General features: G+C 39.3%; 1 protein-coding gene across 3 annotated transcripts in view; it reads right to left on the bottom strand.

The window, feature by feature from the left end:
- Nucleotides 1-13,337, bottom strand: part of FSD1L (fibronectin type III and SPRY domain containing 1 like) — a 90,465-nt gene extending 77,128 nt beyond the window's left edge. For 2 of the 3 annotated variants that reach the window (XM_036738066.1, XM_036738067.1), the window contains exons 1-2: nucleotides 13,118-13,334; nucleotides 76-171 (exon numbers count right to left, since the gene is read on the bottom strand). In XM_036738066.1, the coding sequence (XP_036593961.1) occupies nucleotides 76-171; nucleotides 13,118-13,132 (111 nt within the window). In that variant the 5' untranslated portion in view covers nucleotides 13,133-13,334. Of the gene's footprint in view, nucleotides 1-75; nucleotides 172-13,117 lie in introns of all 3 variants that reach the window. The other variant, XM_036738065.1, reaches the window with a different exon arrangement.
- Nucleotides 13,338-25,220: the final 11,883 nt, after the last annotated feature.

Below are 25,220 nucleotides of genomic sequence, written 5' to 3'. Positions count from 1 at the left end.
ATGTTTACAGTCATTTGATCTGATCTGAATGTCATTCATTCTATGCCATATTTATAGTTTTTAAATGCCTCATACCTGAACTCCTTTTAGTGTATGATTTAGAGTATCGATAAAATTCTGAATTTCATCATTTTTGCTTGCCAGCGTTGTGATAATCCTTTGTAGAGCTTCCTGAAATAAAAACAAAATTGTACCCTGCATAAAAATGACAGTCAATATAACCCTTATGATATTTTAACTAAAGAAATTATCAAGCCCCCAAAATTATCTTCTAAAGACAAATCCTCCACGTAAACTATATGACTAACAAAACTGGAATATAGCCAGCATTCAGTTCCTATGGCTTCCTATTAACTAACAAAGGGGAGATGAAAAAGGGAAGGTGGTAGGATCCTGAAAATTATCAAGTTTTTAAAAAACACATATTATATTTTATTTTTTTAAAAAGACAAAATTGAGAATAAAATTGTAGTTTTCTCTTCCAAGGGGAAAAAAGAGAATGAACATTTGCAAATGCCAAGGCAACCAAGATGAAAGTGAAGCCCAGGCAACTAGCCTTCGTAATAGCCAGCAAATAGCCAGCAAAGCCTCCTTCCAGATCTAAAACTATAATCCAATGAAAATCATAGCACCAAGTGGCAAAGATTTAATAAATGTCCATGGATAACAATACCAAAACCTGAAATGAAAACAACTGCTTGGGAGCACTGTGTAACATTCATTGTGGAAAGTCAAACCCAAACAACTTTACTTTCTGGTTCTCATTTTACCATAATTCTTGCTGTATTTTCTCATTTTGAAGGGAAATAGATTTTCCAGGGACCTTCTGTTTTACATGTCTAAAATGTTTAAAATTCCAACTTGTCTCAGATAATGGGGGGTGGGAAGTGGAGTAGGGAGATAGATGTGTTTGTGCCAGCTGTTCTTACTATATCACCTTAGGAAATGCCTCCTTCTGAAACTTTAATACAGTCTGATTAATTGGTACCAAATATGGGGAAGCACAACAGTAAAGACTAGTGAGTGATAATAGTCAACAAACCTCCTCACTGTCCCCAGAACTTTCAGGGGACAAGGAGCAGCAGCTGCTGCTCCACTGAGGACTAGACTTGCCAGTGTAGGTGGGGGTTGGGAGAAGAGCCCAGTGCATGTACTATAACAATATCTTTCCTACGTGCCTCAGGATTGCTATCAACTGGAACAATAAACATATGGGGAAGTATTTTGAAAAGTACAAACTAATTTTTTCCTCCCTGGTCTAGAACTATGATCTCACTGATATAGGGAACTCCTGGTATGAAAATTTGCTCTATTCAATGCAGATCTGCAAATGTTCTGCAACTTACACATTTAAAATATTAACAGGCACCAGGAAAAAATACATAAATATTTTAGGTGGCACACTGGACAGTGTCCCTGGGCACTTAACCCTGTTTGCCTCAGTTCCTCATCTGTGAGATGAGCTGGAAAAAGAAACCCCAAATTGGTGTCACAGAGTCAGACCTGACTGAAACAAATCAACAAAAATTTTAACTAGTTTCAAAGCTACAAAATCTAATGGAAATTACTCAGCTTAATTCTACCTATGTTAAGTAATTAGATCCAAATGCTCGGAGAGTATGTCTCTGAAGATTTCAGACAGCCCAGGTGATTTTGTCTCCTTCTTGCCAAAGAGAGTTTTCCTAATTACACGATGGTCTTGCCAAACTGGAAGACAAAGCAGGCTGGATAACCTGTTAAATGAATTTTATTACAGCTAATACTAATATGAGAACCAGGAAGCTTACGGACTTATTATCACTTTTTAGTATGAATATCACCCAAAAAGCATATAGGCAGCAACATCTAGATAATTTCTCTAACTAGCTAGTAAACCATACATTCTTCCCTATCCTATCTTATAAACTTCTGCTTTTCACTGTACTTCTCCCTTTTACTACACAGCTAGGTTACCTTAAGCTTTTGAAACAATTACCAAATTGTTTTAGCTTTAGGGCAATACAGAAGAGTTATAGATGAATGGAAGTGAATACAATGTCCATTTCAATTATGAGAATTTTTTTTACTTTGGGAAGAAGCTTGTAACAGTTGGTAAGAAAGTGTTTATTGCCAGAGTAACTATACAAACAGAACTTTACATACTGTGCACTTCAAAATTAGGAAAAGCAATAGAAAGCAAAGTAAAGCATACAGAATTTAAACTATTGAGAGAATTCAAGTTCTTACTAGTTTTTTTAAGGATAAAGAGAGGGCTTGGACCTTTAATTTCACTAGAATACTACAGGGACTTCCACTACCAAAGCAGGCTAGCACCTCCAGTGCAACTTAGAGACTAAAAGAATTGACTTGCACACTGTTAGGTAACTTGTCTGAGGTCAAAAGTCAAAACTAAACTGGAACCCAGGTTTTCCTGGTTTCAAGGCTAGCTCTCTATCCACTACGTCAGAGGTCAAGCACACAAGTTCAGAAAACTCCTAAGTGCAGTCTTAACCAGACTAAAATGTAGTTCCTATATAATTATTGTGTTGATATATTATTTTTTTAAAAAAAGGAAATATGGAAGTGTGTGGGTTTTCTAAGTCATATGTGACCCAAAGGGAATCTTTTGTACAGTTTGGTGGCCCACTCTTCTAATTGGGTTTGACATCAATGCACTACATCATTCTCTCTCTAGTTCTTTTAGATACTCCAAAATGAACACCAGTTCAGATTAGAAGATTTAAAAAAAATTTAAATGCTAAATCTAATCATCAATGAAATGTTTATTTTGCTCCAAAACATTTGTGAACCAATGATTTTTATGGTATCTATTTTCTCCTCAACGTTTTTTGACAAACAATGAATAGTCAAATATGGCAGATATTTCTTCTTCACTGATTTAATTTAGTGGGGAGAAAAATGAATAAGGGGGAAAGTTTAGTCACATATATCTAACCATATCTCTTAAACAGTTTACCCAGCTCCTTCCAAAAGGAATTAAACAATAATATCACTTAGAACATGATTTCATATTACTGGATCTTTTTGGTACCAGAACCTTGAGAGCCATTTCAACCAATATTAATTTACTGAGCTCCTGTATTAAGACGCAAAGCAGGAAGAGATGAGGGAGCCAGAAAGTAAAAGATCATTTACCCTCAAGAAACTTAAAATATAGCAGCAAAAATAAGACAAATTCAGGTAGCTTACAATATAGTATCAGGGAAAAGATAAGTACTACAAATAATACCAACAGGTATAACTCTGTCCATACAAAATATCCTCCCTTCAGCTGATATTTGAATGACTACAGAAAGAACACGTTAAAAACAGGAATCACTCTTATTGGATGTTCAGAAAATCCTTAACATTCAATTTAATTTCTTCATATTCCACAGCAGAGAAAAGCATTGCATGCATTTAAGATCAAGTCTTAAAGTTAGACATTTATATGACTATTCAGGAGACCCTTCTCATTCATACATTCTCCATTTCAAAGAAATACAGAAATTATCAGCAAGGGAAAGTCTAAGGCAAATTGCACAAAAAACTTCATTACCACAGGAAGAAATAGCTTCAGAGGCAAAGAGAGCAACTTCTTCCAAGACAGCAGATAAAAAGGGTACAATACAAAAAAACCAAACAAATCATGAATTCTATAATGTGACAGATACAAAATATGTACTTGGAAATATTAGGGCAGGGGGGAGGGGAGTGTCACTGACCAGAGTATAGTGAAGGAAAGATCCAGACTCAGATAGGAATGGGATAGAAGTCTGGAACTTGTCAGAAAATCTGTGATAGGGGAGAGAAGCATCCTAGGAAAAGCAGGTAAAAATGATACACAGGCTTCCTCTCTCACTATGCCGAGTCCTTAAACTAGGATTCCAACAGTTTCTGCTGGGCCATTCCCCAACTCTCCTCTAGGGAGATGCAAGGAGCAATGTCTCTAACGTAGAACAGGCAGAGCACTGAATTTGCAATGAAGAAACCTAGGTTGAAACCCTGGATCAAATTCTTACTGGATGTGTGACTTGGGGCAAGTCACTCCACCTTTCATAGATAAAAACAAGTAATAATTACATGAATTCACAGTATTATAAGGAAAGTGTTTTGTAAGCATTAAAGTATATAAATTCAATTCTGGAAAATCTACAAGTTACCTTGTTAATAGTCTTAATGTGGCTTCAAGGGCCTCTGCCCACAAATACTAACATTTTTTGAGTTGAATTCTAGTGCTTTCCTCTTCACTTTATAAATTAGGAAAATTGAAAGTTAGGAAGTGAAGCAATTCATAAGCATATAATCTTAAAGCCATACACATAGTGATTCTAGGTACTTGAAGATTCTGCCAAGAAAGCTCAAGTTCTGGCAGATTCTATCATGCTGAAAAGCTTCAAGTACAGTCTGAGCAACAGACTATGCCTGTGCTTTCCAAAAAAAAAAAAAACCAGCTGAGTTAAATAAGGAGAAGTTCATCATCAGCAGTCTGGCTCCTTGGTAATAAATTCCTTGGCCATGGCAACCCATGAACAAAGAAAAATGCAAAATAGCCCTTAGTTTTGTGTGCACCGCTTTCCTTTCTTGCAGGAACAGTGGCAGAATAGCAGAAAAGGGGAAAGAGGGTGCTAAGAATCTGGTTTTAGGTCATTTATTAACTTTAACTTAGCTACTGGTACTCTAAATGTCAGATCCATGTCCAGTGACCCAGTGGACATACTACTGAAGTATGTGAATCCCTATTTAATTGGACAACACCACCAAAAGTCCAACAACCCTAAATATGGATTTCACACCAAAGTTTAACTGATGCAGAACAATTGCTGTAACAGTGAAAACAAAAGAATTTAAACCACCACAGAAAGCATATTAATGCTTGACTTCGCTGACAAAAAGTAGAATATGACAATCAATGGCAACAGAATATGAATTTGTAAACTCTTACAGAGAAGCGTGGTGGAAGATTATGAGCAGTATGTATAAAACAAAAAGCAGAATAGGAAACATTTGGTATAAAAAAAGCTTGGAAAGCAGCTGGCGCAGTAAAAGGAATTCAAACTTTGGAGTGTGGCTTTGAGCAAGTCGCTTAACCTCTTAGTTTTCTAATCTCTAAAATGAAGGTGCTGTACTAGATGACTTCTTAAGGTTCCTTCTAACTCTAAATCTATGTCCTTAGGATCCTATGAACTATGCATAAAGCTGAAAGGAGGCTAACAGACATTCAAAAGATGGAAGAGACCTGCAAAGATCTCCTGAAAGGGAGGTATGGTACAGTGGAAAGGGCACTGGTACTGGAGACAGAGGACCTAAGTTAAAATTCTGTTTCTGACACTACCCATGTGACCTTGGGCAATTCGTTTATCCTCCAGGGCCATCAGATTCTTCATCTGTACAATGATGGAATTGGACTAGATAGATTCTGAACTCTCTTCTGTGATTTTTATAACAAACACTTTTTTTAAAGACCCCCAAGCTTCTCCTTCAAAGACCCATCTTTTTTGTTACCAATATTTTTCTAGTGATGTGTTATCTTTAGTCATTGCCGAGTATACATGGCAGGCATAAGCAAACTGCAATATGTTATAAATAAGCATAAGGGATATCATCAACCAAATGTAACCAATGATTAAAAAAAAGAACATGGATTAGTCAAGTGGCAAGAACTAGTATTAAGAGACAGCCATTCTTCTGCCCTTGAGATTTCAAGAGAACTTAAGGAATATTCCCTGCATGCTAGATGGAATCCCCTTGACAAATGGAGAAGTTGCACAGAATAGACAGGCATGTAAGGGTGATGTTTTGCCACTGTGGAATCAATTCCTACATCAATGAGATCGTAAATTCTCTAAATTGTAATCTCAAGAGTTGGAAATTACCTTAAGAGTCACCTAATCCATTCCATATCTGAAAAAGGAACTCCTTTATAACCACCCAGTTGATAGCTTTTGAAGGTCACACAGTTAATTAATGGCAAATTTGGGACTAGAACAAAGATCTCTTCATGCTAATCCAATGCTCTTTCATTACTGCTTTGTTGCCTTCCATACCTGCTTACTGTTCTCTTTGTCTGCTTTAAGAAAGAAAACGGTCTTGTACTCCAATCAACAAATATTTAAACACCTTCTATATGCAGGGCACTAGGGATACAAAGACAAAAATGTAATAGTTCCTACCCTCAAATAAGCTTACATTGTAACAGAGGACACCACATGTTCAGATAAACAGATACAAAATATAGGAATTGAGACCAAACCTATGATTTCATTGATATATGGAGTTCCCAGATGAAGAAAACCCTCTACAACTACAGGTCATCACTTCTTCTGTAATTTAGAGTCTTACAGAGTTGCCTAGAACTCATGTAAAACATAGCCACATGTGCCCCCACACATACACACACTCTTAAGTACAGCCTGAACCAGACTAAAATGTAGTTCCTATCTGATTTCAATGTGTTGATGTAATAATAAATATATATGTAATATATGTGTGTTACATATATATATATATATATAATATATAAACAAGTATGGTTTTCTAAGTCAATATGTGACCCATAGAGAACCTCGTGTATGGTTTAATGATTCCCATTTCAATTTGAGTTTGACACCACTGTCCTAAAGCACTAAAAAGTTAAGTGACTTGCCCAAGGTAGCAAAGCTGGTGTGTGTCAGATGTAGGACAAACCCAGGTCTTCATAACTCCAAGGCCAGCTCTCTATCCCAAGTAAATATTAGGTAATGGGGAATGGAAGAACAGTAGCACATAAAGAGATCAAGGAAGGCCTTACATAGGAGGTGGAACTTGAGATGAATTTTGAAGGAGGCTAAGAGGCAAAGGGGAGGAGACAGTACATTTCAGGCACTGGGAACAACCTGTGAAAAGGCACAAAGAAGAAAAAAGGAGTGTCATGTGAGTAACAGCATGTGGGCTGGGCTGGCTAGAGTACATGAAGGGAGGGTGTCCCATAAGTCACAGTGCACTTTAAATCTGAAAGGGAATCTGAAGCCAAATTGTGGAAGAGTTTAAATGATAAGAGAAGCTTATGTTTTATCTTTGAGGCAATAAGGAACCAATGGAGCTTACTGAGCAGAGGAATGACATGATCAGACTTATGCTTTAAGAATATCACTCTGGCATCTGGGTGCATTATAGACTAGAGAGGGGAGAGACTAATGAAGAGTATTACAATAGTTCAGGCAAAAGGTGAGAGGTGACTACCACCCTAGAATGAACTAGGGTGGTACCTATGTGAGCAAAGAGGAGACAGATCCAAGAGATATTAAAGATATAGCATAGACAAGATTTTGTGTCTAACTGGATATGTGGGAAGAAGAAAAATGAGCTGGGGAGGGCTCCAAGTTTGAAAACCTGGACAATTTATCCTTGGAATTGGGAAGGATAGTAGTATCCTTGTAAAAATAAGTCTTCCGAAGTCTGTTGCACTGATTGATGGCCTTGTCCACTGATTACACAGATAATATGTATCAGAGGTACATCTTGAACCCAGGTCTTCCTAAAACTAGAGTCAACCTCTACCATCCACTTCACCCAGGGACTATCTCACAAGTCTAAATAAAAGGCTTCAAATATCAAAACCAGTTGGGCTAACTTTAATTTTAATATAAAGGAATTTTACTCAATCCCTCAACAAGTATAAATGACTGATATGAGATCTTTACCAGGTTTTTTTGATGGGGAGGGGAGGGTGTTAAAAGAGTAAGGTTCCTAGGAAAAGGAAGATGAAGAGTATAAAAGAAACTTTGTAAAGATGGCCCTGTTCATATTCAATTCAACTAGTGCATACCTCCCAGGGGCAGCTTGGTATAGTAAAGTGCTGCACTTAAAACCAAGACTTAAGATTCAAATCCCATCTGTGACAAATACTTTTTGACCATAAGTAAGACACAAGTTCTTGGCCTGTTTCCTATGTGGTGAGGCTCAAATGAGAATTTATGTAAAGAGCTTTGTATCTGTAAATGGTTATAAAACTGTCAGCTACTATCATCATAACTTACAGGGAAGCAGCTTTACTTGGCATTAATGAGAAAAGTTTTTGTGTGTTTGTGTTTTTTAACTAACTACATTTTAGTTTAGTTCATTTCTGTGGGTCAAGCTTCTCATCAATTCCCCCAAATACGACCATTTTTTGCTAAGCATCTCCCAATCCTCACACATTGGCAAAGGTTGAGAGCTAAGAAAAGCATGCTGTGAAGGGCCAATACTAAACAATACCTGGAAGCCAAAAAACAAAACCTATTCTCATATTTTGTGGGTAATCAGATAACTTTGAGTAGGTTAGGCCTATCAAATATTCATACCTTCCCAAGAATTAATTTTAATCAGTTTTACACACAGCAGAGACCAGAAGTATTCAGGGGAAAGGAATTCTGTTTAAGACAGAGATAAGTTTGGAATAGGTAGGCTTATGTAAAGTGTTTGAACATCAAAAAGACACTAAACATTGAGGCAGATAAAAGGAAAATAATTTAGGGAGAAGGCACTGTTAGGTTGAAGGAAAAAGTACAGGAATCAGAAAGAACAAGGAGCAATGGATCAAAGATAAGCCTTGCTTACTCACACCCAATTTTGCTTAGGACTCTCAAGGCAGCGCGAATACCAGGCAAATCATAATATCTGCTTCTCAAACATTTGAAGGAGGTGACTAACTCAAGGTTAAGATAATCAAGACAAAGTTTAAAAACTGCAAACCACAAGCTCCCTCAAATGATCTCAGTCTCCTCAGTAAAAAGCCAAGACGTTATCACACGAGATTTGGAGTCAGGAAAGATTTGGATTCAGATTCTCACAGTAAGTCAGTCAATAAACATTTATTAATGCTGGGGATATGAAAAAGAGGCAAAAGACAGTCCCTTCCTTCAAGGGGCCTGCTATCTAAATGGGAGAGACAACAAGCAAACAAATACATGCAAACAAGCTATAAATGGAAGATAGTTAACAGAGAGAAGGCACTAGAATTAAAAGGGTTTAGGAATATCTTACTGTAGAAGATAGGATTTTAGCCAAGACTTAAAAGGAAGACAAGAAAATTAATAACCCAAGATGAGGAGGGAGAGCATTCCAGGCACGGAGGACAGCCAAGAAAATGCCCAGAGCAAAGAGATAGACTCTTATCCATAGAACAGGAAGGAAGTCAATAGCTGGATCAAAGAGTACATGGCAGGAGTAACTGTAAAAAGACTGAAAAGATAAGAGGAGGCCAGGTTATGAAGGGTTTTGAACACCAAACAGAGGATTTTTGTATCTGATCCTGGAGGCAGCAGACAGTCAAAGGAATATTGAGGGGGGAGGTAGACTGGTACTTTAGGAATCCTGCCTTCAATACTTATAGTTATGGGACCTCAATTTTCTCAAGCTGTAAAATGAAGCTAACATAACCTGTATGTAGCCTTATCTCACAAGACTGTTGTGAAATTCAAATAAAAAATGTACTTAGTGAAACATTTTTTAAAAAAATATCATGTTAGCTATTCTCTCTTCCAGGCTACAGTTTATGCTACTACATCTTTTAGATTGAGAAGGAAAAAGAATATAGGGGCATAATTCTCTCAGTGACCCTCCTCCAATTGGTCCCTGACTTACTCTTTCTTCAACTTTACTAAGGTAGAGCACTGGTTTTCCCCATGTGGAGGGTCTCCTGTATAAAAATTTAGTTGTAATCTTTCCTAGTTCCCAAATTCTAAATCCTGTAATTCCTCCAAGTATCTCTGTTTCTATCCACACTTCCCAAGTAAAGAAATCTTTGTGATTTTCTTAAATTTACTTAAGGATATATTCAAAAGGCTTTTTATAGCAAACAAAGACACCTATATTTAACATATCTTCTGCAAGAATGTGTTCCAGAAACTCAGCAAAATCCCACTATGTATAGAAGTTATTGCTGAAGTTGTCTGTATCCATGGTGCTAAAGCAAAGCAATTGGTTCTTTTTTTTCCCCCACTCTATTCAAACAGTGTCAGTTGTAACATAACACTGTAGTCCAAATTATTTCCTCAGACAGAAAAGCAGCTGGTCAGATTAATCTATTTACTGACCTGCAGCCATCATGTTACTGTAAGAGTGTCTTTAGTTAAGCCTTAGATCCTGTAACTAGAGCAGTGGAGTTACATGAGTCAGAACTTCCAATCCTCTTTCAATTTGGATTTAATGGTCCTCATTTGGCTCTATTACATGGAAACCATTTGTTAAAGATAAAAAGGAGCCTCTGTAACCTGAGGGCAAAGGTGAACTTGGATAGATTTCATTTGGGGAGTGGCTGTACAAAAGATCAACAAAACACCAAGTTCCAAAGTTTCTCTCTAACAATCTACACTGTATCATACCAAAGGAAAGCAGAATTCAAAGGAATATTAGCATTAAATCCTAATTATTATGCATATCATCTTTCCATTTTGTTTTTTTGTTCGTGAATACATATTTAAGTAGAATAGCTTGATTACTGACAATCCCTCACTTTTCCAAAGAGCAACATAGGGATCTTCATAGCCACTCTATCATATTATCTGTCTGCAAAATGTTAATATTCCTGTTTGATCACAGAGAGAAAAATATATCTAACAATTTTAGAACATAATATAATTCTATAATAATTTCTATGAGAAGATCCAAATCAAGAACATTAAATATTTTTAATGCCACAATACAAAATGAATTTTCTTCTAAATAGTATGGTTTATCTGCTATTGCATAAACAAACTCCTGCTATTCTAAAGTATGATGATAAACTGGTGCTCATGGCTGACTATAATTAGAGTCCAAAAGTAAAAACTACTATTTTTTACTGTTTATAGAATCATAGATTTAGAGTTAGAAGGGACCTTAGAGGTTAAATCTAAACTCCTCCTTTCAGAGATTACAAAAATAAGGTCCACAGAGATTAAATGACTTGCTCAGGGTTACCCAGCTATTAATGATCTGAGGCAGGACTCAAACCCCGGTCCTTCTTGACTTTAAATCTAATACTCCATTCACTACACCACATGGCCTCTCTTTGTTTAAATTCAAACTGACAGGATGACACAAAAAGGGCATAAAATAATCAACCATTTAAGTCAAAACTTCTCTCATCTAAAAAGTTACAGTAACTTGAAACTAAAACATAGTTATGTTTAAAAACAAAACTTCTGTTTAAAAATTGAACAAGACATAAAACTATCCAAAGCACAAAAAATAGAATATTTAGAAACCTACTTTAGAGTTAGTCATAAAAAGTAAAAATCAGAAAAGTATATCTCCTAATTTCTTACTGAAGATGCAAGCATACATTAACCGTACTTTATATTGTAAATGTTCACGTTCAAAATGTTTACATTCTCAAATGCCTACCTTATTGTTCAACAGTCAAGAAATTTTTTTAAACTCATGTCTTTCCATTGCTTTATAACTTCCAACAAAATGACCTCAGATATGTTTTTTATCAGTATTTTAGAAGACAATACCCTAAACACTTTTACTTTAGAATAACCTAGATTCCAGTGCAAAGAATCACAGAATTACTAAATGTCAAAATTGGAAGAGATCTTAAAAATCATTTAGTCAACAGTGTGTACTGATTTCCCCAAGATTGCACAGAGAGTGACAGAACTAGAAACAGAAGAAATAGAACAGAGTGCTTATGATTTCCTGGTCCAGTACAAATTAGTGCCTTTTTAATTCTATTTAAAGAGAGGCCATTGCTGCAGAGGGGAGAGCAGAGAACTCGCAGTCAAGGGACTTTAGTTCTCGCTCCGGCACTTAGCGTATATAATACTCCTGTCTAAGAAGCTACTTCACTTCTCTGATCGCAGTTTCCTCATCTATAAATCCAAGGAAAACAACTTAAACTGGCTTAAACTTAAAGCACTAACCAACCGTGGGTTAATACTCCCCCCATTAGTCTGGGACCTCTTTGGGAGCAGGACTTTTGATTTTTACCTTACTTCCTATTACAGCGCCGAGCACGTAGCGGATGCTTAATAAAATGCTAGCTGACTACGTGAGAAATGGGAGATTTCCTAAAAGAGGCAATGTCTCGTATAAGTAGTAGTACGTAATTTGGGGTCAGAAGACCCATTTCAGATCCCTACTCTGCTACGTATTACCTTGGCCCAGTCCCTTAACTCCTCCGGACCTCAGTTACTGCACCTGCCTCCCCGGGTTGTTAGGGTGATCACGTGCTCAGCACAATGCCTGGCACAAAGCAAGTGCACACAGATGCTGGTATCATCATCATCATCATTACTATTTTTATTACTACTTCTACCGTCTAGGTGTGTTGAGAGTATTAGTACGGTGCCTGTTTCACACGGTAAGTGCTCTATAAATATTATTAATTATTAGTTATTATCATAGCCCCTCCTCCCCGGGCGGTTGTGAGGACCACAGGAGATGATCGTATAAAGGTGGGCTTTATCAATGCTGCCTACTATAACGATCACTTTTCCCAGCAAACACCGGCTACCTCGCGAGTGGGGAGGTCATCTACCGAAATGTCCGTGATTATTGTAAACGCGGAGTTCTTCCACGAGGGGGAGGGGTTAGGAAGCCTCTTCTCGGGCCCCGAGACTCTGTCCCCTCCCGACCGGACACAAGTTTTACCTCAGAGCAGGGACTTTCTGGTCACTTCCAGGCCTGGACCGCTCGCTCCTCGCCGGAGAAACCCGAGCTCGGGATTAACAGCCCCCTCCCACTCGGGATAAAAACATCCTCGGAGCGCGCTCGGCGGCCCGGCCCCTTCCTGGGCTGGGGGTCCCGCGGGGGAGACGAGGGTGTGGGCTAGGAGGGCCATGTCCCCGGGCTCGCCCTCTGCTCTCCCGGGATGCCGCGATCCTAACGGGGCTCCTGCCGCCCTGTGCTCCGCCGAGGGGAAGGAGCCATCGCAGGGGGGAGGGGATGAGGGACCCGGGGGCGCATCCCTCCCGGGCCCGCGCCCCCCTCAGAGCCAGGGGCCGGGGTCGGTAGGGGAGAGGAATCCGGCCGCGCGAACCCGAAGAAGAGCTAAGAGAGGCCCCCGCGATGATGTTCCCCGCCCCCCCGCACCGCTCCCCTCACACACTCCTAGTCGCGGACACGAGCCCCGCCCAGCCCCGCGCGCGAGGACCGGGCGCCGCTCCCCCCGCCCCCCGCCCCCAGCACTCACTTTCTGGGAATCCATGGGGAGGCCTCGTGCCCGCCGGGCTGTGCGACCACAGGAAAGAAAACGAGGTAGCAGCGCCCTCTCCGCCGCCGTCTCCCGGGAGACTGATGCGCTGCCGGCCTCGGCCGCTGCCCAGCCAGTCCCCGCCCGCCGTAACCCAAAACTCCGGCCCCCAAGCCGCCTGCGCACACACCCCTCAGTGCTGGGCGTGGAGGTCCCCCTCCCCCAAGATGGAGGGGGTGGGGGAGGGCGCGGCCCTCTGCGCCTGCGCGCTGCCTCCTGACAGACGCAGGGGGTGCAGTGAAGGGTGCGGAGAGATGTTGGCCGTGACTGAGGAGAAATTGTAGTAACGGAGAAGGGGGGGCGGGGGAGGGGAAGAGTGAAGAGGAAGGTGGGGAGAGGGACGGTTTGGGATAGGGAGGAGAGGGATGAGCCCTTGGGTCCCTCCCGAGGCTCGGTGTTCCGCTGGGATTGCAAAGATCGGTGTTCCCCAGACCTTGTCAAGGAAATCCAGTGAAAGAGTTCAGGACATACATTACAAACAACACAACCACAACACTGCAACAGCTGTGGCACGGGAGAGGTGCGGATAAGTGCAAAGGAGAAAGCCAAGCGAGGTGTCCGAGACTCTGCAAGATTTTTGTCTTAAAATCCAATGACCATCTTGGACCTGTCTTCTCCCATGCCAGTGTCAACTAGCTTCATTAAAGTTTATGTCACAAGCTCAATTTTCAGTCCGGGTAGAAACTCCAGTGCAATGCATAAAAGGAGGGGCATCCTTATTAGGCTAGACTAATAATAACCCAGGCTTCTCACAAGCTTAAAGCAGAAAGGAAGGAAAGAAGAGAGGGATGCAAAGAATAGGGCTGGTATCACAACATTTCAGAACCACACTGCAGCTATTAAATGTAAGTTCTCAGAGGACAGGGACTGTTTGGTTTATGTCTTCCTATCTCTAGTGTCTAAGCAGATGTGTTTTGCACTGTTTTTTGCCTGTGTGCTTTGTACACTAAACAATTGTTTATTGAATCGAACTGAAATAAAGTACCAACCAGCGAAAATGAGACAAACTGAAAGCTATGTTCGAAAGACTTCAAGTGAATAAACAGCACATTAAGAGAAATTGGGAAAGAAGGATGTGTCACCTGTATCCCAAAAGGGCCCCCTCTCAGAAAGGGAGCTCAGGCGCTGGGCTTAAATAGACCAGGATTCAATCAAAAGGTCATTGGTATCTTTGGAGACCAAAGTTTCAGTTGAATGATGATGTCAGGAACCTTCTAGAGAAGGTATTCAATATACAAAGTAGATGTCAGGTATAGGATAGCCATTTATTTCCTACTCACAAAGGCTGGAAATATCCCTCTCCCTGGATTGCTGTTTGATCCTTTGAGCTTAGGTAAAGAAACACAAAGCAAAAGAGATAGGCAGAGACTTGAAATCTAGTCTCAGACCAGCCTATGCTTGTTGCAATGTTTTTATAGGCAACATGGTCGCTGGTGAGGAAAGGAGCAATCCCCCAAACCACTAGAAGTCCAGAGTACATGCTAACAGAGCCCCCCCCCAAGCTATATGCTCAAAAGTGAGAGTTTTCGCCTTGAGAAGAGTTTACTCCTTTATATAGAGCCTGAGGGAGCAGTTCTTCCCAGCTCAATTGTTAGTCATCTTCAAGAAAGGCCCTAGTCTCCTGAACAAACAGAAATCAACCCACCTACCACTGGATTCACTCTAGCATGTGGCCCACTAAAAGGAGTCAAGATGCATGCTCCATCCCTTTGCCCCCACTAGGATGTAAACTCATTGATAGCAGGGGCTCTGTCATTTTTTTTATCCCCAGTGTAGTGGTACTTAGTAAAAATTTTATTAGAATTTAATTAAGGAGAATGGAGTTGGCGAACTTAGCTGAGTTTGCCTTCAGTTCTTGGCAAATTGTAGAATATATTATTAAAGGGATGGTTATCAAAATTCCCAAAATAAAACTATAAAAACAAAAAGGCAACATAATTTTATCAAGAACAGGAAATAACAGGCTGACCTTTTTTTCTTTCTTTTTTGACAAGGTTACTAGACTAGGTAAATCAGTAGCTTGCTGTGAATATAGTTTACCTAGATTTCAGCAAAATGCTTCACAAAATTTCTCGCATTATCCCTAAGGACAAGAAGGAGAAACCTGAAGTTCTTTCTAACTCTAAAGCTATGATGCTATAAGATATGGGATAGATGATTTTAAAGTTATATGGTTTTGGAACTGGTTGAATGACCAGGCTCTAAGAGTTATCATGAATGACCAGTGTGGAAGAAAGTGAACCAGGGATTTGTGGTTGGCCCTAGAAGGTATGCTTATCAAATTTACACAATACTAGGAGGGATGGCTAACATGTTAGATGACAGTAAGACTCCAAAAAAGTCTTGACAGGCAACTTTGGGCCCAATCTTATGAGATGAAATTCAAAAGTGATAAATATAAAGTCTTACACATTCAGTTAAAAAAAAGCTTCACAAATACAAGATGGATGAAGCAAAGCTAGATAGCAGTTCATCTGAAAAAAAAATTGTTGGTTTTAATGAACTGCAAACTTAGCATGAGTCAACAATGTAATATCAAAGTCAAAAAAGCTAATGAAATATTAGGCTGCATGTAAGGAGGCATAGAGGCCAGTACTTGGAAAATCATAGTCCCTCTGTCCTCTATCCTGGCCAGCCCGTATCTATGGCTGAACTGTGTTGAATTGTAAGCACAACGTTTGAGAAAGGATATAGATAAGCTTGGTAGTCCAAGTCCAGTAAATGGCAACCAGGATGGTGAAAGACTTGGGTAGAAGGCATAACATATCAAGACCATTTGAAGGAACTGGGGATATTTAGATGGGAGAGAAGATGTGAAAAGAATATATCTATCTTAAAGCATTTAAAGAGCTGTCTTGTTGGAGAAAGATTAGATGTTTTTCCACTTGGTCCCAAAGGGAAGAATTAGAAGTTAATGGTTAGAAGTTGCAAAGAAGCAGATTTTGTTTGATTCAATTTAAGGAAAAATTTCCTAACAATTAATGTGCTATCCAAAAGTAGAAGGGGCTGCTTCATGAAGTAGTGGGTTCCCATCAATGAAGGGCTTCAGGTGGAGCTTAGATGACCTGTTTTTGGAGATGGCAGTAAAGGGAATGGTGTTTCATGTATGGATTAGACTTGACCTCTTAGGTCCATTTCAAATCAACAATCATATAACAAGTAATCAATCAACACCATTAATTAAGCACCTATTATGTGCCAGGTACTGTGCTAGGCTCTAGGGCTACAGGTACAAAAACAAGACAATCCCTGCCTTCAAGAAGGTTACCTTCCCTGTCATGGACTTAGGTTCTATTAACTCCAAAACTGTTTTCCTTTTATCTTCTTATGAGGGTCTGACCTACAATTTCTTCTGTTCATGTTAATTCGCATGCCATTCATTGACTTTCATCAGATAAGAATTGTAACCCTCACAGTACTATATGTTTCTATAATATTCAAACATTTTGAATACCTATTTCATGGATCTCATAGGCTTTTGAGTAAATACCTAATTTTAAATGAAAAGTAGGAATCAGTATTCTCTTGAATCATATAGAAAAGTATAGCTTCAAAAATTTACACATCAGTTTTTTAAAAAATGTTCCTGTAATTTGGGTTGGCATGTAAATGAGAAGTACCATGGTATAATGAGCAGAAGGTTTGAACTAGGGTCGGAAAGACTTGTATTCAAGTCATTCCCCAGTTGATAAATGGCCAAAGGATATGAACAGGCAGTTTTCAGAGGAAGAAATTAAAGATATCTATAGTCATATAAAAATGCTCTAAATCACTATTGATTAGAGAAATGCAAATCAAAACAACTCTTAGGTAACACATCTCTCCTGTCAGATTGGCTAACATGACAAAACAGGAAAATGATAAATGCTGGAGAAGATGTGGGAAAATAGGAACACTGTTACATGTTTGGTGGAGTTATGGATGGATCCAGCCATTCTGGAGAGCAACTTAGAAGTATACCCAAAGGGCTATAAAAATGTACATACAGGGGCAGCTAGGTGGCACAGTGAGTAGAGCACTGGCCCTGGAGTCAGGAGTACCTGAATTCAAATCTGGCCTCAGACACTTGACACATTTACTAGTTGTATGACCTTGGGCAAGTCACTTAACCCCAATTGCCCTGCCTTCCCCACTGCAAAAAAAAAAATACCACTTCTGGGGCTGTATCCCAAAGAGATCATACAAGTGGGAAAAGGACCCGTATGTACAAAAATAACATGGCAGTTCTTTTTGTGGTAGCAAAGAATTAGAAATCAAGGGGATGCTCATAAATTGGGGAGTAGCTAAACAAGTTGTGGTATATGAATGTAATGAAATACTATTGTGCTATAAGAAATGAGGAGCAGACGGACTTCATAATAACCTGGAAAGACGTATGTGATCTGATGCTGAGTGAGGGGAGCAGAACCAGGAGAACATTATACACGATTACAGACACATAGTATCTGTGATGACTAACTTTGATAGACTTGGCTCTTCTCAGCTATACAAGGTTCTAAGACAGCTCCAAAAGATTCATGATGGAAAAAGCTATCCACATCCAGAGAAAGAATTACGGAGTCTGAATGCAGATTGAGGGAAACTATTTGCTCTCTTTTTTTCCCCCTTCTTTTTTGGTTTTGTTTCCTCTTTCTCATGATTCATTTCATTGGTTATAATTCTTCTTTACAACTTGACTATTGTGTAAATAAGTTTAATGTGAAGATCTATGTAGAGTCTATATCGGATTAAATGCCATCTTGAGGGGAAGGGGGAAGAGAGGGAGGGAAAGAAAATTTGGAGTTCAAAAACTTGTGGAACTGAGTGTTGTAAACTAAAAGTAAAAAAGAAATTAAAAAAATAAAGTGGGAATGAAGAAAAAGAAGAAAAAAAAAGACATGTATTCAGTTCCTGACTTAGACACATAGTAGCCTCTTGAAATTCTCAGTGTTCCTTCTGGTAGAAAGCCATCTAAGACTTTAAGTTACAGCTGAGTTGCTAGATCTGTATTGGTCCAGAGAGCCTTCACAGTGGCAGCTAACTCACACCAATGACATCACCAGTCTAGATGCCAAACCAACCCCATCCCTACCAACTAAGTGCCCCAATTGAAAAATAAAAGCCTTGGAAGGTTTTGTACATGTGAAAAAATCAACACAAACCATCAATTCATAGAGCTGTAATTTTTACTTATCTTGAACCCTATATCCTACAGTAGCTCAGTAGAGTCAGGAATATCAGATGGATTTTTTAAACTATAATACTTACCTACCTAGGCATTCTGCATTTGTATTTGAAAATGATGTTGAGACCTCTTTGTTACAAGGAAGCAAGTTTATGAAGAATCCTTGGCTCAGAGGTTTCCTCCAGACAGAAAAGACCTTGATACACTTTAGGGGATACAGTGCTTGGTACATAGTGATCACTTAATGGATGCTTGTTAATTGATTAACTTCATGTCCTTAAGGTTGCCTTTGGACTTTCAGAGCTTTTTGTGTAATCCTTGATGTAAATGTGGAGGAAAAACAAAATTACAATTGAGAGTTATATTAATGTGGTTATAAGTAATATTATATCCATTGGGAGACCTAAAATGATAATATAACAAAAATGCAAGAGGAAAATATAAATAGCATGCACTATATACAATATAATAAATGCACGATGTATTTAAAATATAGGAAAAAAGATGCTGTTGTTTGTCACAGATATTGATGAATTCAGGCTCCAACTCTAGATCAGTATGGCCTCACTTGACTACAACAACAATTCACTAATTCCAGGATCTCGATGGTGGGAGTATTTCCTCTGAGATCACCTGTAGTTTACTCAGTATATAGCTCCTATGTACACAGTTTTTTGCTTGTTGTCTCCTCCCATTACTCTGTGAGTACCTTAACAGCAAGGACTATTTTTTACCTTTCTTTGCTTTACCAGAGCTTAGCACAGAGCCTAGCATGCAGTAGGCACTTAATAAAAATCTTGTTAACTTGCCTCCTCCCTAGTAGTCTAATTTTTGATCTATTCATACAATAGGAGGTACTGTTAGCCAAGCTGCCTGTTGGTCAGGAATCTGAAGGGCAGCTTATTGCCAATTATCTATTGTTCACATGTTCAGTCCCAGCATAATCTACCCACAACCAAGCCAGAGGTATGCATATCCACCAAATTTATCTTTCTGTTAAACCTCTATCAATTTGGCAACTCCCATCATTTCCCACTTCTTGTATGTGTTTCAACAAATCTCCTTTTAGCAAGAGTATTGCTTTTGAAAATACTAAATTATAAGGGGGAAAGAAAATCTAAATATGTTTGTATCAGAGTACCTTCTTTAGGAATCACACACTGAGACATTTATCCAGTTCCTCTACAACCCTCACTCCCCCATTCTCCCCAACCTCCCAAGCAATAAGGAAGCCTGGAACCAGGAAATTAAGTATTTGTTTGCTCTCATCCTTGAGCTGAGCAAAGGGCAATTTACTCACAAACAGGTACAGTCTTAGAAACTGCACAAATGAATGCAGGAGCTGCCAGATACCTCATTGTTTCTTTCAAATGCAGCATAAGCAGTTGGCAAGCGGAGGACAGGTGGTGACAATTTCAGCTTCCTGGCTGGCCTTCTCAGTTCACATGGCCAATGTGAGAATTTGTTTTGTTTGATTCTACATATTTGTTAAAGAGGGTTTTGTTTTTCTTTTTTCTTTTCCATTGAGGGGGAGGGGAAGAAAAACTTTTTTGAAAAAAATTTCCAATTCTAAAAACAGAAAAAAACAAATGGACTTGTTCAAACCCTAAATTTGCTGTACTTCCTGTCTGCCACTGAGGAACCACACTGTTGGTCCCACAAAGGACTGGAGAGTATTGGTATTAACTGATGAGTTTTTGCGTAAGGGAGGAATTTGAGATGATTAAAAACATGGTAAAATTTCTCATATACAATCTAGTTCACTCTCCTGCTATTCAAATCAAGGCCCAGTTCACTGTTCATCTACATTGTCTGTTCAAAATATATGCACTGCTTATCATACAGCAATTTGAGCAATATGCATATACTTTGTTTTACTTATGTAGATTGTTAAATTGATCTCTTTTAAGTGACTGTGAATCTCACTAAGAAGGCTCTATGGCTTTGCTGGAGCTTGATGTCAACATGTTTTCCTCAAACATGAGGATACTCAGAGGACTGTTGAAAAACTTATCTCTATAGCCGCAGCTATGAAAAATTCTTGTATGATTTTAACATATGCATAGGAGACATACTTGTTTGAGAAAACTTCTGAAGCTCTTTGCATGTTGTTTAATACTATATGTTATCTAATGCTTGCCGCATCAGCACCTTCTAATTCTCAAAAACAACATGATACGCAGGTGTGAGACTATTAAATAGTCTACAAGCCTTTGAATTCTTTCATTTCTTAGTCTTAAATGCTATTTTCTAAGACATTCATTGATATTCTCCCATGTGCCTAAATTTACACCAGGTACTGTGGAAGTCTACAGTGCCAAGTCCTCCATTGTATTGGAAAAAGTAAGATTTAGGGTTATAACAACGTCCTTGTCTAAATGTCATTGTCCTCCTTTGTCTCTCTTGAATGATTGACCAAAGTAAAATTCAGGAATGTCTTTTACTCCCTTAGAAGTCAGGATCCATGATTAGATCTTCCTAAGCATGTGTCCACTATTATTCTCTTTGGTAAATAAATTTTTGAAAATATGTAATAAAGGAGTTGTCCAATGAGGGCCCAGTTTTGGATGATGGCAATCTGAGTTGAGGTTTGGCAAGCCTATTTCCAGAAATATATGATGGTGATTAATGGGGAGACTTTACCCCTAATTCAGAACATGTAGAGGTATTGTCACTGTTTCCTGTCTGCTTACTCTGTGGTGATGAAAAACTTTTAATTGGGTACTGAGCTTGAACTGAATATGTATATAAAAGGATTGAACAAAAGGAATGCTCTCTTCCTTGGAAGTTTTTAAGTGAGGAAGAACTGCTGTAAACTTCCAGGTAGGGAGAGGTAGCAGCCTTATGTCTTACCTTGGCTACCACGTAACTGTGAACACAAGGTCCTTTTATTCTTCTGTCCCTGTTGTGTTTTCTTTCCTCATATTAGGTGAATGAGTATTGGAAAAGGAGCAAACCAGGTCATCCCCTCATGAGTATCAGTCAGAAGATCCACCAGATGTCTAGGAACTGAGATTCAGAAGCAGAACCTGCCACAGCCACAGCAGCTAAGCCCAGTGAGGAGACAGCATTGAGAAGCAACCTGCTTGACCTGACCCAGAAGTGAATTGACCCAATAGCCAAGCTACCTCATCCTGCAAGCAAAGGAGCAAGTTGTCCATAGGCTGTGCCACAATCAGAAGTGAGGGGTGGTAGTGGTGGTGGTGGAATAAGAATTTATTAAGCTTTAACCACTGTGCTAAGTGCTTTACAAATATTATTTCATTTAAGCAGAAGTGAACCAGAAGTGAACTGGATAAAACAAATGTTTAGTAGCAACCACTTTAAGTTTAAACCGTCTCCCCAGGGACCACAGTGTTAGAGAATAGTATGCTTCTGGTTTCAGATGTTTTTTGGTGCTAAAAGTCTTAGTACATCTTCCCAGTAAAAATTCCTTTGCAAAAATTAATTGATGTTGATTGGTATTGAGGAGAGGCCATATGGTCAAACTTAATGCTGGTCAATGATGACTGCTTAGATAATACTAGGAAGATATGACCTGGTTGACACATATCAAAGGCAAGACACTGGATGGGGGCTCAGTAATGATTGCATTAAATTTACCTCTCAGGTATTACTCCTTGAACCTTTAGTAGCTGAGCTCTGGGGTAGTTAGGTAGTACAGTGGTTAGAGGACCAGGCTTCAAGTCAGGAAGACTCATCTTCCTGAGTTCAAATCTGGCCTCAGACACTGTGTGATCCTGGGCAAGTCACTTAACCCTGTTTGCATCAGTTTCCTTATCTGTAGAATGAGCTGGAAAAGGAAATGGAAAACCACTCCAGTATCTTTATCAAGAAAACCTCATATAGGGTCATGAAGAGTCTGACACAATTTAAACAACTGAACAACAACAAGAAGCTGAGTTCTGAGGACCCAATTCACCAGTACTAGTGGGGGTTGGGAGAGTAAGTCCAGAACTATTATGTACTATACATTGACTCATAGGATCATAGATATAGAGCTAGAAGGGACCTCATAGGCTATGGAGTTCAGTCGCTTCATTTTACAAAAGAGAAAGTGGATAATAGTAATTGTGTAAATTTGTTCTTCTTTTGCTATGGAATTTCTTCGTCTTTTGCCTCATGATTACATAAAAGGGCACACACAGAACTGCTCTGCCTGCTTTCTAGCTAACCATATGGACTGACTTGGGGAATGATGAAGCAAGTCCTTTATTAGGTCTAGAGTGACCTGCCCTTGACTTATCTTTCCATCAGCCAAATTTGTGGATATCCTCTGAGCTTTTCATTGGAGGTGTAGAAGAGGGACTAGCACACTTCTCTGATGCTGGCAGCACATTGACTACTCCCATGTGGCAGCTGGAATAGGAGGGCTCTGCTAGATGAACTTGAGCTTGGGTCTCTGACCATGTCTTCTGCTTTGTGTTTCTTTGCCTAATCATAGGTGAACAAATCTGAATTTGAGATGCATGTGTCTGTACTTGGAGGTGAACTTGTGAGTCCAAAGATTCTAAGGTCTTTAGTCAGTGCCATCTGCACTTTCAGAGAGGTCCTAGCAATTACTCCAGTGCTTCTAAGAGATGGCCACTTGCTGGAACGGTCTCAAGTTCTGGCCTGGCTTTTCCAAAGTCATGCTCTTGGAGGGAGTTATTTGAGCAGTGCTGAGCCAAGGTGAAATGTAACAATGCCTATTCAGCAATCTGATGATAAATTGCTTCATGTTCTGAATTTTAAGTCTCAACCTCCCAGGAGAGTATAGCAGTAGTTATAAATTACTGAATTCTGTTTTAATTCTTTTTGTTAATATATGTTTGTAGGCCTTCAATGTGTTAATCATTTCTTTTGTGTATAGGAAATAAATAGTGGTCCCGTATCTGATTCATATTGTACACTGAGCCCTCCACCACCACAACCACCACTTTGGGGAATACCCTAGACATGAAACAAACCTCAGCTTTATGCAATTTTTCCCTGAGAGGTAAAGATTGTAATGAACCAAAGAGTTAAAGGAACCTAATCTCTTATCATTAGAGGCCAGGCTTCCCAAGAACTGAACTTGTCCCAGACCAAATGTGTGGGTCCAGAGAATAGGAACCACTTAGTAGAAATGGGGAGGGCACAGTGCCCCAGCCACTTGGGCCCAGATTTTGATTCTATTTGTTACAGTTATGACAAATATAAATTGGAAATTGCATGTCAGCCATTTTTCTGATTAGTAGAAATTCTACTGGCCAAATTCTCCAAACAAATTGCTTATAAAAGAATGTGTCTCTGATAAGACTTTTTAGCTAAAACGTAGCATAGATTATTTTCTTCCATAGTATTACAGATCTAAAGCTACAAGGTACTTCTGAGGCCATCTAGTCTAACCTCCTCTTTTTCATAAATGATGAAAGTGAAGGCCAGTAAGGCTGACTTAACCAAAATCATATCTGAGGCAAGATTTGAATCTAGCTTCTCTAACTCCAAAACCAGAGCTCATTCCATTGCATTATGGTTCTGTACTGATGTCTTGTGACATTAAGACCTAAATATGCCCCAGGGTTTTTTGGTCATTCCCTTATCTCCTTATACCCCCTAGGAAAGTTTGCATGTATATCATCCTTTCCCCAGTACGGTGAGACCATTTGCCAGCAAACATTTCACATATTACAAAAGAAAATTTTCTTTAAAAAGAGGAAAACAAAATAGAAATCTTTAAATGTACAGCCATTAATCCCAGTAAATCTGGAATTTACTAATCCCATATATGTAGACCAATACCCAGAATGATCATTTTTCGTTCCAAATATGAGGGGTCTTGTCCTGCTGTACTTGGCATTCAAAGTAGATAAAGAAGTTTCTCTCTCTCTCTCTCTCTCCCTCCCTCCCTCCCTCCCTCTCTCTCTCTCTCTCTCTCTCTCTCTCTCTCTCTCTCTCTCTCTCTCTCTCTCTCTCCCTCCCTCCCTCCCTCCCTCTCTCTCTCTTTCTCTCTCTCTCTCTCCCTCTCTCTCCCCCCCCACCCTCCCATAATTAATGTAACTTTATAAAGAGAACCAAAATGACATCATGATATTGAGATCAGTGTACAGTGTGTCCAACTGTGGCTGATCAAACCAATAAGACCTCAGAAGGCTCTACCACAGTTTGGACACAAATAATTAGTATGAACATTTGGTGAGGAGATGTCTCTAAATTTACACGTCTCATATTTCTTTTGAGCTACTACAATTCTGCTTTGCTCATAGAACACCGTACCATCTTTGATGCAGGCATGCTGTGTTGGATGGTTCTGTGCCAGTGCCTCCCATGTCTCACAATTGAAAGCAGAGTTCTTCAGAGAGACCTTGAGAGTGTCCTTGTGTTGCTTCTTCTAACTTCCATGTAAACATCTACCTACTTGTGTGAATTCTCCACAAAATAGTCCTTTAGGCAAATGTATATTTGTCATGCAAACAATGTGTGTTTGGCATTCAAATAATGTGTCTAGCCCATAGTCATTGTACTCTCTACAGTAAGAGTTTGAATGTTTGACAGTTCAGCTCAAGAAAGGACCTCAGGATCCAGTACCTTATCTTATCAGGTGATCTTCAGAATCTTCCTAAGAGAATTCAAATGGAAGCAGTTCAGTTTTCTGGCATGGAGCTGGTAAACTGTCCAGGTCAGGCATACAAGAATGAGGTCAGCACAACAGCTTTGTAGACCTTCAGTTTGGTAGGCAGCCTGATACCCCTTCTCATCCCATTTCTTTCAAAGCTTCCCAAACACTGAGCTAGCTTTAGTAATATGTGCATTATCCTCGTCATCTATGTGGACATCCCTGGAAACTGTACTGCCAAGGTAAGTGGATTTATCCACATTCAAAATTTCTCCATTTGCTGTAACCAATGGTTCCACCTA

The sequence above is a fragment of the Trichosurus vulpecula genome, chromosome 9, assembly GCF_011100635.1.
Source record: "Trichosurus vulpecula isolate mTriVul1 chromosome 9, mTriVul1.pri, whole genome shotgun sequence".
NCBI classification, from domain to species: Eukaryota; Metazoa; Chordata; class Mammalia; order Diprotodontia; family Phalangeridae; genus Trichosurus; species Trichosurus vulpecula.
Note: the sequence above shows the minus strand (reverse complement) of the source record. Positions and strands in the feature narration are given on the sequence as shown.